General features: G+C 33.0%; 2 protein-coding genes across 2 annotated transcripts; both read left to right on the top strand.

Annotated features, from left to right (window-relative positions):
- Positions 1–2330: 2330 nt before the first annotated feature.
- On the top strand, positions 2331–7661 carry LOC133316599 (uncharacterized). The gene is made up of 8 exons (XM_061518372.1): positions 2331–2528; positions 3582–3980; positions 4357–4477; positions 4962–5277; positions 6019–6091; positions 6603–6693; positions 6776–6855; positions 7152–7661. Exons 1-8 carry the CDS (start codon positions 2475–2477, stop codon positions 7284–7286), a joined length of 1269 nt encoding a protein of 422 aa, XP_061374356.1. The 5' UTR covers positions 2331–2474; the 3' UTR covers positions 7287–7661.
- A 1253-nt stretch (positions 7662–8914) lies between these two features.
- LOC133316591 (uncharacterized) lies at positions 8915–12651 on the top strand. The gene is made up of 7 exons (XM_061518360.1): positions 8915–9404; positions 9540–9689; positions 10357–10500; positions 10595–10669; positions 10876–10989; positions 11065–11543; positions 12028–12651. Exons 1-7 carry the CDS (start codon positions 8915–8917, stop codon positions 12649–12651), a joined length of 2076 nt encoding a protein of 691 aa, XP_061374344.1.
- The last annotated feature ends 1116 nt before the right edge of the window (positions 12652–13767 follow it).

Raw genomic sequence — 13767 nt, 5'->3', positions numbered from 1 at the left:
GAAATCTTGAAAAAGACAATAGAAATAACAATAGTGATTATCTCTTGTTTGTGTAAATGTAGCGCTAATATAAAATATTCATTTATAATAATATTAAACTCTTAATACTAATTATATGAGAAAATAAATCATAAAATATAAAAGTTCCGAAAAATATTCATTGTGATTTTTAAAATCGAATAATGATATTTGAGATATTTGTTAAATACTCTAACATTTATATTTTATTTATAAATTGTATTAAATATCAAACCGTAAAACTTTTGTGAAGAAAGAATTTTGTTTCCTCTTACAAGAAATGATGTATTATATGAAACCAACAATATTAATAAAAAGGTCATATTATTTGGATACACACTTTTTATCATGAATTTGGTGCCTATTAGGATTTTTCTGTTTTCGCCAAATATGTTTCTATGCACACAAAAAAAAAAAAGTATATTTTTTATACATTAGTTTATCAAATCATTTAATTTAAATATAAATATACTCATCACAGTTGAAATTTTAAAAATTGTAATAAATAATTAAACAAATGAATAAATCTCTTCAAACACATTAACCGCGCATGCGAATGAAAAGAATTATTTGATGCCCTACTTGGTTACGGTTTGATATATTTAACCTAAGAAAAAGAAACATTGCGAAATTTGGGGACACAAAATAAATTGGAAGTGACAAATAATAACTTGGAAGCAGCACACAGATAACAACATTTCTAACACATGAGCATCAATCAATGTCACAGTTTTAGTTAAGCTAATCTTGATTATTATTACAGCGGTAAGGATTTTTTATATTGCTATTTGATTCTATGTCGTTTAATAGCGTGTCAATTATAATTGAATAATGTTATATCAACAATTAACGTCACAATATAATTTCCATTTATTATCAACCAAAGTCTTTTTTATACCTAACTGATGTCCTCTAACCTTATGTTTTACGTAAGTCTATTTTAATAAATTATACTTTTATTTAATTCCGTATATATTTTTCTTTGATTTAAAATTTTTCATTTTAAACTCTTTCCAAATTTTTTAAAAAATTGTATAATGTACTATATATTTATTAATTATAATTTCTTTCTTTCTTTCACCGAAAATTGGATCGCAACTCACGGGTAAAAAAAAATGTATTACCAACAAGAGTTTATAGATGGCAGCTAGCTATGAAGCACCGACATTTCAAAAATTCTGACATGTCGTGTCTGATACTTTTCGATACTCCGACACTTTTCGACATTTCAACACGCGTTATAGAAATTCAAAAAAATGTTTAAAGGTTGCGTTGCGTTGAGTTTTTAGTTTCAACTATTAGATTCGTTGGATTACGATTACTATTTTATTGAGTTTAATATAAATATTTTAGATATCTTATGTTTCATTGCAAAATTTATGAATATTAAATATAATATATACTACATAAATTAAAAATATTATTTAATATGAAAACGTGTTGAAATCTACTATTTTTTAGAATTAACTTGTCAGTGTGTCGTATCGTATCGTGTCACGTATTTTGTGTCGATTTCAGCGGTACATAGGGAACTAGTACTTAAAATAAAAGAAGGTTGGGACGTTTGCCATTAAAATAGAAATATCTTTTTAAGATTAATTCCGTAAATGTTGTTAACTGGAGTAATACTTTGATATTAATATTTTGAATAAGGTTATATTTATAAATTTTTTAGTTTACAAATTTTTATAATCAAATTTTAATTATTGATTTTTATTAATTTAATGGTTAAAATTTATTAAAATAAAATTAATAAATAACTATAATTCAATAAATTATAACCACCAACTATTAATATTTGGTTATAAGAGTTTGTAAACGAGAGAGTTTGTATATTTAAAGTTTTGTGTTTATTACTTTTTTTATTAATTATAATTAAATTCTACCAATTTAATGGTCAAGAAAGAGATAAATATACAAATTCGATGTAATTTATTTATTTTTGAGATATTTCAATCATTTTATCACTTTGCGATTAATCCGATTCGAGATAATATCGGAGATTAAGATTTTAAACCCCTTCTAAAAATTATAATAAAAAAGATCAAACAGATAATTTCACCATATCTGTTTAATTTTTTAAGGCCAATTAAACTACCATTATTTGATAACCATGCAACTTTTTAACCTCAAAGATGCATTCCACGATTAACTGTTTATTAATAAAGAGGGCTTGTTTTACTTTGTTCATCCCCGAAAAATTAGTTCGATTATTTCTGCATGTATAATTGTATATTTTATTATTTTAAGGTTGAATAAAACATAGTATTAGTATCCCACATGTTAAGTAATTTACACAAGACGACCCTAGTCTTCCACAGTTCCTTGATTCTTTTTGGTTCGCTACATCTTTGTTGGATTCTATCCCTATCCCTTCAATTCTTCTTCTTTTTTCTTATTGTTTTTTTCTCCCATTTTACACTTCTGGGGTCTTTCGGTCTTTGGAGCTATCTATAATGCAAGCAGCTCAAGCATCAGCCACAGATGAAGCACCTGAGATTTCCCATCAGGTTGGTTTCACATGATTTACATCTAAAGCTATTCACTTTTCGTTTCTTATTCTTTTCAGTTTGGCTCATCCATTTCCATTTACAACCCTTTATTTTGATTCATTATGAGCTTCACAGTGGATTAACCCTCTGTTAGTTTTTCAGTCATGTTTTTTGGTGGGCATGCAGTGATTGGTATTGGATTTTCTGGACTGGTTTTTATGCGTTTGATCCAATTGCTATTATGGGGTTTCCAATTTTAGCTTATTATGTGCCTTCTTCTACTTAAGACTGTTCCTGAAAGCCCACGTTTTTTAATTGTTTTCCTTAATTTGCCTGGGTTTCAATGTTTAGAATGTTTGCTCAGGATATGAATCTTCTCTTTCCATCTTAACTGTTTGGGCTGTGAGATCGAATTGAACAAGTATCCATGCTTTACTAGCTAACTTACCTGAAAAAGTGTATATAAATATCATGCATATCCTGCAAACTACAGGTTGATTTTGTGGATTTGTTAGCGGTAAACGTTTCAATTAGAAGAGAGTAAAAAAGAAAATGAGGGAAATGGCCATGCATGCCATTGGTTTATAATGCAGGGACAATTTACCCAGGCACTGGTGATGAGAAAATTTTGATTTTAGTTCATAGTTGTTGCAATTGTGAGTGTTTCTGAAGGTCCATGAAGTTGATAAGTCCTTCAGCTATGTGCTCTAATGTAGTTTGTAAAAAGAGATCTGGATATGTCCATTTTCTTCTTAACTTCTGTGACATCTTGCTATTTTTTGTTTTAAAAGTTACCATAAATAAATTTATAGATTTTGCTAGTGTGGTTGACTTAAATGCTCGATTCAATTCTTGATCCTCTATTTGAAACGATATAATTTCTGATAATGATTAGCTTGTTAAGGATTATTCATCATGAAATTTTGTTGGAATGCAATCTTTTGAAGTGCTTGCTTTATGTTTATTGCATTCAGCATGCTCTAAGTATTCACTATATTTATGAGGTGCTTTGATACGGTATGCCGAATTGCTGGGACCAAAAATTTGTTAAACTCTCCCTGTTACCTGCAGATTGATCCCCAGCTAAACAAAGAAGTTTCAGATAGTCGAGTCAGCGGGAGGCGTCCAGATATTTCACTTCAAGTTCCACCAAGACCTTTAGGGTTTGGCAGCACTTCTGGTGGAAAGGTTTTGGACCATTCTCAAAGTTTCTCTAAAGGGATCTCATCATCGAGAGGCTTCTTGCGGGCCTTGAGCTTCAAAAGAAAAGGAAATGTGGCAGATGGCGAAAGAAGCTGCCTCCTTAATTCAGATCCCAAGACAGCTGCAGACTGTCCTAATATGGCCTCCATATCTGAAACTGCATGGAAAAGATGTACTTCTCTTCCTGTTACACCTGCATCTAATATATCCACTTCAGTTTCTACACCCGTTTCTGCAAGGGCATATAATGAACAGACTAAGCCACATGTAAGTTTTCTTTTATTTCATTGAGTTGCCTTGCTAATGGAATTTCAAAATAAAATTTTATGCGAACTGTATCTGGGACCTTGGAAAAAGACGAATTCAGGGTTAAAGGTTCTATTATACTCAGAAACCAGGATATTGTATCAAACCTGTTATTAAAGGAAGTAAATATATGCCTCTACCAAAAAGGGAACGATGAAACTGATTGATGTCAGTTTTTCAACAAAGTATGTTACAAAGTATGAAGGTTTGTTGATTCAAACTCATGTTTAGTACTTTCTAAAGCATATGATATGTGCACAGATGCATCAAATTAATGTTTACCTTAGGATATTGGAATTTTTTGAAGAAAAATATTGATTTTGCTAATTTTATGCAGAAAGATGTTGTTCGTTCCAAGGTTTCAAGATCCCTTTCTATACCTGGACGAAATGTTGTCATTGTAAGATCTGTCTCTTTTTCTGCCCGTAATGAACAGGAACAACAAGATCCAGACGATGGTATGTTATGTTATATACTCTACGTTATTACCCTTTCATAGCCCTACTTTTTTCTATTTTTAAATTCATATGCTTGAAGATATCTAATCCATTTTCCTAGGTTGAAATTTTCTATTATTCCACCAAATGTGATGTTTCCCTCCATCACTGTCTTCATTTGTTTCATGGAATTGAGTTAAAAAGTCTCTTAAGTGGATTATTTGATGTAAAGGATTAGAGTTAATTGGTTTTTGTCATACACCTTATCATAATCCTTTAGTTGGCTAGAAATTATCTTAACCAGCAGGCAATGTTTGAAAATCTTGTATGTTACAATAGATGAAGTGATAGCAATTTGTATGAGTATCAGACTGCTGGACTATTTATGTTATTTTTTGAACTATTGATTTGTTGTTAACAATTGTGTTTTTTTCCATGCTTTTAGCATATATCCATTTTAATCTTATAGGAACTCTTCCATACTAAAATTTTCTTGGCCAATCAGATCAAATAACTCCTGTGCCAGTTGAAGATGCTGCCGATGAAGAAATTCCTGAAGAGGAAGCGGTGTGCAGGATATGTCTTGATGTGTGTGATGAAAGAAATACCTTTAAAATGGAATGCAGTTGCAAAGGTGACCTGAGATTGGTGCATGAAGAATGTGCAATTAAATGGTTTAGCACAAAAGGAAACAGGAAATGTGATGTATGTCAGCAAGAGGTTCAGAATTTACCAGTAACTTTGCTTCGTGTATCCAGCTCTGTTCAACGACAAGGCAGACAGTTGCAGGGTCAACAGAACCTACAACCAGAGTCAATAAGGTGATTTGAAAACCATGCTTTCAAATTAAGTCATCCATGTTATTTTCTGTTCTTTAGCATGGTTCTTGTTAGATATAAAACCAATCTTAAACCTTTTATCTAACGGCTTAAGCTTTGAGGAGAGTTCGTCATTGTCATGATGTTAAGAGTCTCTATGATTGAGTGGTCAAGATTTTTTTTATTTTTTTTTGGTAATATGAGTGGTCAAGATTTTGATCCTTGCTCTCCTCATTCTTCTATATAAAAGTTGAATTTTAGCACAAGGCGAAATGGGCTTCTACGTTTTTAATGCTTCAAGCCCAAATGACTTTTGCATGAGGAGGCTTATTAAATATGAAACCAAACTTAAATTTACACCTAAGAGCTTAAGCTTTAGAAGTTTTAGTCCTTGACAAATACTCATATTTCAAGCCCAAAAAACTCTTGCGTGAGCGGATTTGTTTAATATAAAACCAAATTTAAACCTGCACCTAACAACTTAAACTTTTAGAAGAGTTAGTCCTTGACAAATACTCATTTCTACACTCTTTCGGAGTTCATATTTTATTTGTCTTAAGAAATATTCTCAATTCACCATTAATTATGCTGCTACCGAAATTTAACTTGGGAAACTCATTCAGAATAAATTGATGAGTTATTCTATTCTCAAGCATTTAATCACTCAATATTCATGTTTTATCTTTTTCAATTAAATTTCTTTAACTTATTTTTTATTAATTTTCCTTGATATTCTTTTTACAGCGCCTGGCAAGACTTTGTGGTGCTTGTCCTGATAAGCACAATATGCTATTTTTTCTTCCTTGAACAGCTGCTGGTATGTCTATTTTCTTTGACAGGACTTCTAGACAATAGCTAATATCTTTCAAAGAACTACTTTGTGTGTCTTATCTCATTTGATGGTTTGAATGTTATTCTTACTTCCTGACATTTACTTGATCTTTTAACCCGTTAGGTTCCTTTAAAGCAATACAACTCTGAGATATAGGATAGAGCCGAGAACTCAACTTATTCATAGTCCTGTAAATGTTTTATGTATATTTTGCATGACGTACCACAGTTCAAGTGTATCTTGCTCTAGATGTTGGGGGGAACAAAAAAATAAGCAGTAACTACCTACTCATGCATAAATTTGATCACATACTTCCCTTCTCCGCAAGCAAAATTAAAGCAGGCTAATAAAGGAGGTAGTATTAGTCTATTAGAATGTTAAGGAAATTATTACCAAGAGATCATCTAAGATGCTCTAAACTATTCTATGATAATCAATATATTATGAGATAATTTTTCATATATTCTAACATTTATATTGCTTGTTCCATTTGTAGCTTCCCGATATGAAGACTCAAGCCATCATTATAGCAGCACCATTTGCCTTTACCTTGGGCCTTCTGGCATCTATTTTTGCAGTCATCCTTGGTATAACCTCTGTTACAGCACTAATTTATTATTTTTTACAAAAATTGGTTTTTCTTTGAATGTTTACTTATGTTCCTTGCAGCAATTAGAGAGTATATATGGACATATGCTGCTCTTGAGTTTGCTCTTGTGGCTTTAACTGTGCATCTGTTTTATACTATGGTGAGTAAGAATGTAGAGACTTCTTGTTATCATTTCCCAGGATTGATGGCAAATGAATTAAATGCATACTAATGGAAATGATTCTTGCCTCCTCCTTAATTTCTTGAGCTGAGGCTTGTTATTTGCTTCAATTTTTTTCAAGTAGTAACTGCCATGATTCATCTGTGTTACTTCCTGCTTCCTCGTTGTTATTTCTTAAATAATTAAATAAACCTTAAATCCCTGCTCTCTAGTTAATTACTTGACTTACTTTAAGTGTATCCTTGATGTGCTTAAACTTTGTGACTTTGTTGCAGTTGCGTTTGACGGCCATTTATGCAATACTACTTTCATCAGTTTTGGGTTTTGGAATTGCTATGGGAATCAACTATGTATATATCCAGTATGTCACTTGGAGACTTCAGGTCTCTCATAATGATAGCCCAGTATGAATCTACTCAGAAGGGAAATAACTTCATGGATTTTCTTTTGTACCTACTGATATGATGGCCTTCAATCCGTGTTTATTATGAAACTTGTGTCTATCAATCAATACCATTACCATGTGATATATTTTTGCTAAATGAATATCATCAAGTGTATATGCAGGAAAGCCAGAGAAGCACAATCTTTAGACGTTTTTCTAAGGGAGTCTAAATTCAATTCAGTGAAAAAAATTCTATTAAAAAGTTAGAAGGGACAAAAAATTCCATCTTGCTATTGCAGGCAATAGCTTTCTGTTTTGGCAAGACACTGTAATGACAACATAACAAGTGTCTACAAGTGGTTGTATTTTTCATCCATTGAAGATACGAATGAATGCTAAATGAGAGCAAAGAAATGAGACTTTCATCTACTTCTGTGATGTCTGGAGTTTATATTTGTTTATTTTGATTTACCATAGCTTTAACCATTTAAGTCTTGTATTTGTAATGCTATTCTTATTCCAATGGAGCTAAGTACTAAAGGAAATCACTCATTCATCACGACTAATAAGCCTGTAAAAAATTTATGTATTATATTGTCAGCAAAAGGGAAGAGTGAAAGGAGGGGATATAAGCTAATCGTTTTTTTCATCCTAAACAGCATGCACGTGAGCATACACTTAACACTTGTAAGCATCATTGCAAGTTACATGAAATATGATTAGGGTGATACGGCCATATCAAAAGATAAACAGGAATATGATTTAGGCTAATAGATTAGGATTAAAAAACATAAAAGAAACTTATTTCATATTTCGTAGTACACAGATGGCAGATTTCTTAACATTCATTGATACTCAAAACATTGAAACTTGACTGCTTTTTTATATAACATGAACCAAACAAGAATCAGAAGAATAATTTCATTTATGAAATTATTTATTTATTTTTAAGTTAAATCTGCAACTCAACTTCAAAGCCCACTTTTCTGTTGGAAGTGGTAACACTAATCAATGGACAGTAGAAGCGCATCTGCGCAATGCTAAGAGGGGGTGCAAGGTATAAATGCAAATAGGGTGGACACAATTATAAAAGTTGAGAAAAGCAAATCTAGATGAGAAACATTAATCTCATTTTTCTTTCTTCCCTTTTCTTTTTTACAATAGAAAAATGTAAAAACAACAGTTAAACATGTTCATAAAAAGTGCAGGAGGCATGTTATACATTAACCTAGGAACGTTAATTAATAATTAAACTATAGGCTCAAAGTACACTGGAATCCAAGTCTCCTTCATTGACAAGAAAATGCTTACCTTAAATTGGAAGAAATGGATTAAAGCAAGTGAATTTGGGTAAAAGATGTGGATTGTTTTGAATTAGGTCTGGTTATAGGTACAGAAATATTACTAGCACTATAGCTAGTCATGCTTTCCACTTCTCCCCTTGCTTGTTCATTCCATATTCTGATTTAAATTTTTGAACTATTTGTATCCTGGGACCATTTAAATTTGATTGTTACATTCTTTGCTTCCATCTAGAACCTTACTCTAAACATATGCAAAGTGACAAGTTTTCAATATATAAATTAATGAAGAAAGAAGATAGCTAAGGTTATGTATGATCTTGAAGGAAATAAAAGCTAGTTAGCTGTTGAAATGGCACAGATTGAGGTTGAAAGGTTGTTTGACTATGCCATGAGAGGCCAGTGGAGAGAAGTTTTAGAGGCCTATGAGAAAAACCCTGAAGCTTTAGAGGCTAAGATCACAAAAGCAGAAGACACTGTGTTACAAATTGCTGTCTATGTAGGCCAAACCACCTTTGTCTCAACTCTGCTTGATAATATCAGTGAAGAGGTGTCTCGCCACATCATATATATGCAAAACTCAAAGGGAAACACTCCCTTACATGTAGCAGCAGAGTTAGGGAATGTGGACATTTGCAACAGCATAGCCAAAAGAGATCCTAACCTCATTTCTGTTCGTAACTTAGAAGGTGAGACCCCTCTTTTCTTGGCAGCTATTCATGGTAAGAGAGAAGCATTTTTTTGTCTCCATGGCCACCAACAAAGCCATGATGATGACTCTTTGTCCAGAAAAAGCAACGGGGACACAATTCTTCATTGTACCATATCCTCTGAACACTTTGGTTAGTGTGTCATTCTCATTATTGATCATCACACCAAGCAATTTATTTTCTTGAATATTAATGCTAAAGTTGACTCAAATTCTATATATACATATTCATTTCATTCAAGGTCTACTACTCTATTGAATTTGACAGGTTTGGCACTTCAAATAATTGGCTTGTACCCAAACCTTGTGAATTATGTAAACCAAGATGGGTTATCACCTCTGCACATTCTTGCTGGCAAGCCTAATTGTTTCAGAAGCAGCACACGGATGGTGTTGCTTGAACGTATTATCTATAATTGTAAGATTTCTTTCTTTTCAACTAGTTTTTCTACGTACTCTTATAGTCATTTGGTTCTTTGCTCAAAGTTGCAATCATGGATGAATATAAGGAACAAGTATTGCATGTGGTGCCAAATTAAATAAATGAAGAGTAAACACCCTTTTTAGTCCCTGTCAATATCTACGAAGTCCTTTTTAGTCCCTGGAAATAAAAAAGGACCAAATTGGTCCCTGAAATTACAAAAAAAGGGCCATGTTAGTCCTTATGTCAACTCCCAAATATGTAGAGTGGCCCTTTTCTTGTACTTTCAGGGACCAATTTGGTCCTTTTTTATTGTCAGGGACTGAAGAGGACTTCGTAGATATTGCCAGGGACTAAAAAGGGTGTTTACTCATAAATGAATATAATAGAAAACATATATGTAAAAGTTTTGATATTTTAAAAGTAATTAACACTATGAATGTAAGTTAAGATTCCGGAATAAAAAGTGTACAAATCATGTGAAATAAATGTATTAAATAAAAAATCTAGTGGATTTATATAATATGATTGGACAAAAATGACATGAAATGTTTAGATATTATATTTCTTACAGTATCAACGGATTTGATAGACAAATTATATATTACATATTAATATTGTAGTTTCCTTGTTATAATAGTGATAAAAGGATAGTTTCTGTCAGGTTTGATTGTTGATGAGCTCAAGGAGGAAACATATGAGCTACGTAATAATGGAGCAGACACAGAGACTAATCATCACTATCCAAAGAACTATGGAACATGTGTGAGCTTCTTATGTTCGTTGAAGGAAGCATTTAAAGTTACAAGTGCGTGAGTCTTGTTTCTTCTACTCCTAGTTCTTGTAGCTATATATGTCTATATGGCAAGCCTTAATTAATTTATCTTTTTAATCTGTTACAGCAATAGGAAAACATGGAAATGCTACAACTAATGATGAAGAGAATAATATCTCGCAAAGATCCTACCTCAGACATGGTATATATTATTTCCTAGTCTTACTCTCTAAACATAAATCAGATGGTATCATCATCATAATCAAGAGATTTCAAATATTGTTGCATTCATGGGATTGGTTATTAGGAAATTCCATTCTATCTTTTACTGATCATCCATAGTTTTCATTTCTTTATTTTCAATTTATTTAGTTTTGTATGACCATTTCCTAATGTATATATCTGTAGAGCAAGAGCAAGTAAAGAAAGAAAAGAAACGCTACCAGTTCCCTCCCAATTGGGAAGTCATAATCCGATTGCTAATCCTTACAATGAAGGCCTTGCTAGTCATTTTTGGTGTTGGTAAGACCATCACCTTGTAAGAATTAGAAAAAGCATGTTTAATTACTTCTTCTTTAATAATTGAGTGGCACACAGGATCATCTTGGATTGATAAAATCCAAAGAAGAAAGGAGAAACATATCCGGGCTAAGCAAGTGATGAATGAATTGATTCAACGTGCTTCTTTATACAAGTATGATCATACTGGAATGAATCCTTATGCTAATCAGAATGATAATGGCAGAGGAAACATTAAGAGTATGGAGGCACCTATTTTGATTGCAGCAAAGATGGGAGTGACCGAAATGGTTGAAAAGATCCTAGATACTTACCCGGTGGCTATCTATGATGTGACCTATGATAACAAGAATGTTGTTCTTTTGGCCATAGAGAATAGGCAACCTCATGTTTATAGTCTCTTGAATAAGAGGAGTTTAATCAAGGAAAGTGCATTTAGCCAAGTAGATAAACAAGGTAACAGTGCATTACACCTTGCTGCCACATATAGGAGCCATAAGCCTTGGCGTGTCCCTGGTGCTGCAATGCAAATGCAGTGGGAATACAAATGGTATAAGGTAAAAGATTCTCCATATTCTCCTCCCAATAATTTTATTAATCATAGCAAATAGTCATATCATTTGTTTATTCATGGGTAAATAATGATTTGCCTTGTTGAGATATATAAAACCATTAATGTAGCCTCACCCAATAGCTTAAGTTTTTGGGTTGAATTGATTCTTTACATGGTATCAGAGCCTCGGTATACCGAGTTTGATCCTCACCGTCACCTACTTTCTTTCAATGGAATTTCTTTCTTCGCACAAGTAGGTCGGTCTGTACATTGTCCACCCTTCAAGCCCAATGGGCTCTCGTGTGAGGGGGCGTGTTGAGATATATAAAACCATTAATGTAGCCTTACCCAATAACTTAAGCTTTTGGATTGAATTGGTTCTTTACACGCCTAATAATTAAACTCACTTTGGCCTTTGAATTTCAATGTCTCATTTTATTTACACATATATATTTTCAGCTTTTAATCATAATGTTTGAGCTTTTCAGCTTGTTAAGAACTCCATGCCACCAAATTTCTATGAACGTTACAATAAGAACGGGCAAACAGCAAAACAGATCTTCATCAAAACACATGGACCACTAGTGAAAGAAGGTAGTAAATGGCTTACCAAAACCTCAGAATCATGCTCAGTGGTTGCAGCACTTGTGGCAACTGTTGCATTCACAACCTCAACAGCTATACCAGGTGGTCCAGATCAAGAAACTGGTATACCATTATTGAGAGGAGAACCTCCTTTCAATGTATTTGCGATAGCATCACTTGTTGCACTTTGCTCCTCTGTCACAGCCCTCATTTTATTCCTTTCAATACTCACATCTCGGTATCAAGAAAAGGATTTTGTTGTGGACTTACCAAGAAAGCTTCTTCTGGGATTGACAACACTCTTCACATCTATAGCATCTGTTTTGGTCTCATTCTGTGCAGGACACTTCTTTATCATTGAAGATAAGCTCAAATATGCAGTTTATCCCATATATGCTGTAACATGTTTGCCTGTAACATTTTTTGCCCTCGTCCAACTCCCCCTTTACTTTGATCTTACTTTGGCTATATTTAGGAAGGTTCCTCAGCGCAGCTATAAGGCAGTGTTAGATACATGGAGGGGCTAGGAGAAGCAATCACCCCCTCAAGTTCATCAAACATTATTTATCTTTGACTACTTTCAGACTTATAAAAAAAAAAGTTACTGTAATATAAGTTTGTCTCCGTTCATCCTTAACATTTCTGATGTACAAGAAAAAAATTGGAGAGTTCTTCAAATCTGGTTACGTGTTGACTCACTCTATATAGCCAAGTTAGTATGAATTTTGAATTCATCTCCCCCTCTATTACTATAAGGCATTCTCTCTTCTTCTTTTTTGCATTACCTATAAGGCATTCTCTCTTACTAGCAAGCTAATGTTACTATTTTGTCATTTCATGAGCTATATAATCAAATTTAAGAGCTTATTTAATGGAAAATACATATATGCTTTCTTAGTACAAGCTATTATTAATCAAGCATAGTGTTAGAGAATAATATAAATCATTAAAAAAGTCATTACCCAACACTTTAAGATTTTAGGTTGAAGTGGTTTTTTACATGGTATCAAAGCTTCAGTGACCATAAGGTCACGAGTTCGATCATCACCGCCCCTTACTTTCAAGTGAAATTAAATAAGCACAACGTAAAACAAAAAAATTGAGTTCGGTGCAATATCCATGCTTCAAGTCCAAAGGACTTTTGTGTGAGGAGGTGTGTTAGAGAATAATATAAACCTCGTCACCCGACACCTTAAGATTTTGGGTTGAAGTGATTCTTTACACATAGTGAGTGAATGGCCGCGTTAGAATTAGACGGTTGTGAAAAATAATGGTATATTCATATTCATGGTCAAAACTTTGTAGGCCTTCGGAGGGGAGAAAGACACTTTCATATGTCTTTAGGGTGGTGTTTGGTTGAGGGGATTTTTTTTGTTCACCGGGGAAATGTAATTATTAGGGATCCTACAGGGAAAATGAATTAGATAGAAAAGTTTAGAAAAAGTAGTTTGGTTGAGAGAAATTTTACCAGAATTTTTTTTGAAAGTTTAAGAAACCTAAGTTTGGTTTGGGGTAAAATATGGATGGGTAAATTGAAGGAAATTACAAATTTAACCCCAAAACAAAAATCCTATTCGAGTACAAGTGGCCAGTGGGTATGCCACTTGTCCTCCACAATACGGTTTCGTCATTTTGCAGATGCA

The sequence above is a fragment of the Gastrolobium bilobum genome, unplaced genomic scaffold (assembly GCF_033153095.1).
Source record: "Gastrolobium bilobum isolate Gb01-03AN ecotype WA unplaced genomic scaffold, APGP_CSIRO_Gbil_v1 utg8498, whole genome shotgun sequence".
NCBI classification, from domain to species: Eukaryota; Viridiplantae; Streptophyta; class Magnoliopsida; order Fabales; family Fabaceae; genus Gastrolobium; species Gastrolobium bilobum.
The sequence above is the reverse complement of the archived record's forward strand: the minus strand, read 5'-3'. Positions and strand labels throughout refer to the sequence as shown.

Excerpts from the sequence above, each read along its gene's own strand:
- LOC133316599 (XM_061518372.1), top strand. The coding sequence starts at position 2,475 with ATGCAAGCAGCTCAAGCATCAGCCACAGATGAAGCACCTGAGATTTCC. Across the intron at positions 3,981-4,356 it reads ATGAACAGACTAAGCCACAT|AAAGATGTTGTTCGTTCCAA; the intron begins GTAAGTTTTCTT and ends AATTTTATGCAG. Across the intron at positions 5,278-6,018 it reads CTACAACCAGAGTCAATAAG|CGCCTGGCAAGACTTTGTGG; the intron begins GTGATTTGAAAA and ends TTCTTTTTACAG.
- LOC133316591 (XM_061518360.1), top strand. The coding sequence starts at position 8,915 with ATGGCACAGATTGAGGTTGAAAGGTTGTTTGACTATGCCATGAGAGGC. Across the intron at positions 10,670-10,875 it reads AAGATCCTACCTCAGACATG|AGCAAGAGCAAGTAAAGAAA; the intron begins GTATATATTATT and ends ATATATCTGTAG. Across the intron at positions 11,544-12,027 it reads GGGAATACAAATGGTATAAG|CTTGTTAAGAACTCCATGCC; the intron begins GTAAAAGATTCT and ends TGAGCTTTTCAG.